The sequence below is a fragment of the Gavialis gangeticus genome, unplaced genomic scaffold (genome assembly GCF_001723915.1).
Source record: "Gavialis gangeticus isolate Ggan-Ray unplaced genomic scaffold, GavGan_comp1, whole genome shotgun sequence".
Taxonomy (NCBI): Eukaryota; Metazoa; Chordata; order Crocodylia; family Gavialidae; genus Gavialis; species Gavialis gangeticus.
The window spans coordinates 50,081,572-50,085,213 of record NW_017729004.1 but is presented as its reverse complement, the minus strand read 5'-3'; the positions used below and the strand labels follow the sequence as shown (position 1 = coordinate 50,085,213).

At 42.5% G+C, this 3,642-nt stretch overlaps 1 protein-coding gene across 1 annotated transcript in view; it reads left to right on the top strand.

Moving 5' to 3' along the window:
• Positions 1-3,642, top strand: part of LOC109291375 (phosphatidylcholine translocator ABCB4-like) — a 116,211-nt gene that overhangs the window by 49,539 nt on the left and 63,030 nt on the right. Inside the window, exon 10 of the mRNA XM_019508366.1 lies at positions 1,676-1,789. Coding sequence (XP_019363911.1) covers positions 1,676-1,789 — 114 coding nt within the window. The remainder of the gene's footprint in view (positions 1-1,675; positions 1,790-3,642) is intronic.

Here is a 3,642-nt window from a genome sequence, read left to right as displayed (position 1 = left end):
TGGTGAGCAAGGGTTTGAATAGGAGCCAGAGCTCTATTCCTCCTCTGGGGTGGGAGAGAAGACATGAGGATGGCATGTAGCTTAGAGGCAAAGTAACCACCGTGGGGGCTGTGGTTTCTTTCACTCCACAGTCAGCAAGAGCCAGCCAGTGCCATGGATGGGAGGGGTAAAGTCATTAAAAAATGTGTGAAATGAACAGGCAGAGGAAAGAAGTAAAGAGAAAAAGTGAAAAGAATAATAAGAAGGACCAAAATCTTGCATGTGTTTCACTGAATTGTGATTGAATTGGTGGGGGGGATTGGGTTAGTATGCACAACAGGGTATAGCTGAGACCCTGCAGACTTGCTGTATGTATGCCTCACCTGAGCAGAACTGAGACCCAGCTGAGAATAGTTTTCATTCTTTGGCTCATTCTCTTCATGGAGGTAGGTAGTAGGATTGCTATTGCTGCTTGCTTAAGCACTGAGGTGCTGGAGCAAGAAGCAAACTGGTAAGCTGCACTTGGCTTCTCTGAATGGACAGGGTGTGCTGAGGTCACACCTGCTGAGGGCAGCAGGAGCTGTTGGCTTGGGCCAGCACCACCCGCATGGGCAGTAGAGTTCAGAAGGGTTGAAAGTTTGCTTGCAGAACAAAGAAGTGGGAACAGCTGGAAATGGTGCATCCTGGGATGCTGGAGGAATGAAAACAGAGGGTGCCTATACATTTGCAGGGAGGCTGCTCGGACATGCTGTAATTACAGCATGTTGAAGCTGACTTGCTTAACTGAGTCTGCTGGAGCATGGTAATTACTACCATCCAGCAGACTCCAGCATCATGTGTATCAGCATACTGGCACTGAAAAATGGCAGCAGGAGCACTTTAGCTAAAGCTTGTTTAACAAGTTTTAGTTAAAGAACCCCCAGCATCATTTTTGGGGGCTGGGACGCTGATACATGCGATGCTCCAGGTGCTTTAATTAGAGTGGCTCTTGAAGCTGCTCTAATTAAAGAACCCTCCCCCCCCCACACACACAGACACAGACACACACAGACACACATTCCTGGAGCATATGTATAAATCCCCAGAGCGTTTATATCCCTGAAGCAGACTAATGATACCCTGGAATGACCTGGGTAAAACAGATCAAAGATAACCCTCACCTGCAGTGGCATAACTTCAAAACATTTAGAGGATACTTAACATGAGTAAATACCCTTTACTGGATGAGTGCTTCCATTTTAAGTGTGTTTATGTTGGTTTAAAGGTAACCTATAACACCACCCTTAATCTGCATTCTCAGTGTAACTTGTCTTTTAATATACTGATTATTTTTATCCTTCTTAGGGTGTAGAGGGTCCTCCTATGGATCAGTTTTAGACAGTATACATCTCTGAGAAGAGTTAAACACCATTCACATAATTTCTACCTTGTTCCAACCATTATACAACTTGTATCTTGTGGTCATCATGTAAAGACTATGATTATCAATTGATTCTTATCAAGTTCCTTGTCTTCCTCTCAACCCTTATTTTTTGCCTGACTGCCCTTATCTTCATTGCTTTTTTGAATTTGTATAACAGATATAAAAGCTTTTGGACCAATATTAACTTTTATTCATAGATATTTAAATATAGTTATTTAATAGCAGGCGACTGAAAACCCTGGTGATATTTTTGTGATTTTTATTTTCCTTTAGGTCTTTTTTTCTATATTAGTTGGAGCTTTTAGTGTTGGACAAACTGCACCAAGCATGGAGGCGTTTGCTAATGCAAGAGGAGCTGCCTATGCAGTCTTTAATATCATAGACAATGTAAGCATCTTTGCTGTGACTAGAATTTAAAAAGACAAAGACTGATTTCTGAAGTCTAGGGTCTGTTTCTGGGATTACTGATTACCATGCACAAATAATTCTGTACATATTTTGATGCTATTTAAGTGTTTATCTGACATTCAGTGTGGCAGTCTCTTGGCTCAGAAAAAGACCCCCTTCAAGATGAAAGGAAAATCAAACCTTTAATTAGTTAAAGGACTACAGCTGTTAGCAGTGTATCTACAGCAGGGGTGGGGAAAATGCAGCCCGCGGGCCAATGCAGCCCACCAGGCCATTCTTTCCGGCCCACGGGGCCCATAAAAATTTGGAAAATTAATATTTATCTGCCTGTCATATGGCCCTCAATGGCTTCCCAAAACTCAGTAAGCAGCCCTCTGTCCAAAATAATTGCCCACCCCTGATCTACAACTTTTACCTTTATGGCTCAAATTTGACTATGCTGAATATTTTTTTTCCTTATACGTAAGTCTATGTATACATACTCAGTGATACAACAGAAGACACATTTATTGGTCAGTTGTTCTTTTCTACCTTGACCCCCATTTTTTCCTAAAGTTTCTAATTTTTGCTGCACCAGGAAAATCGTAGTAGCTGGATTACATTGATATAGGCAGTGCTCAGATGCCTGCTCATGTTTAACCACTGAGGCACACTCAACAAAGTAGTGTGATCAATGGCAATGCACGTGTACCCCCTGAGATTGGCGGTGCACCCCCTGAGACTGGCTGGCAGTGCCTGTGGGAGGTTGCCGCTCGCTACCCCCAGCCCCACCACCAACATTGTTGACAGCATCTGCGGGCAGTCCCCAATCACCACTGGCCTCTGCCAATGCTGCTGGCAGCGTCCATGAGTGGTTGCCAACCCCTGGTTGGCACTCACCACACCCCCACTGCTGCCGCCGCCACCTGTGGGTGGTCTCCATATCCCCCCAGCCTCGGGAGGCATGAGGTGTTCATGAGTGTGATTGCTATTTGTATAGCTAGCTTCAAAATCTGTCTCTAATCCTGAGTAAGTATTTGGATGGCTAGCTGGGACTGAGTTCTGTGCTTCTGTAGCTACACTGTTTTGAAGACCTAAGCTAGCTTAAACTAGCTCATTCAGGTATGGGTACATAAGCTGCAGTTCCACTGTTGAATTACATGATAGACCCACCCTGAGTTCCACATCCTTTCTGGGTGGGATTAGAAATGATGATAGTCAATATGTGAGTTCCTTATTTGCATGAGTACTGACATCATCAAGACCATCAGTGAAGTGGAACACATGCAATCTTGAGCATTTTTTCAACAAAAGACAAAAAACAAACAAAAGACCGAAAGGAAAGATTCTTTAAGCTCTTAATATTTGGGACTCCCATAAGCTTTAATTAAAGTTAATAGAAATTGACGATTTGCAGAATGAGATTCAAATAGATAAATTATGGATCAATCACAGCCACTATGCTGTCTCTCATGTCCCTGGAGAGGTTCCCAATGTGTCTGTGTAAACAAGGGGAAACAGGAAAATTATATTAAAATAGACATTCTTAAAATTAGAATTATTTTTAAGTAAAGGAATAAATTCTAATGCATCTTTTTGTTAATGTATATTCCTATTTTATGAACATACAGTAACTTTTTAGTGGGACTAGATGATTCAAGAGATTTGTAATAAGAGAGAAAACCATTTCCACTTAGGTAACCATACCAATGACCAAGGCCTATTACATCTGTCTCTAGTGGTTATATGAAATGCATTTAATCATTTCACTGAGCAAACTCAATGCATGTGTAGGGGGGTGGCTGGGGCACAAGGGTACTAAAGTGTGGGGGCTGCCTGCTGGCTAGCCCCAT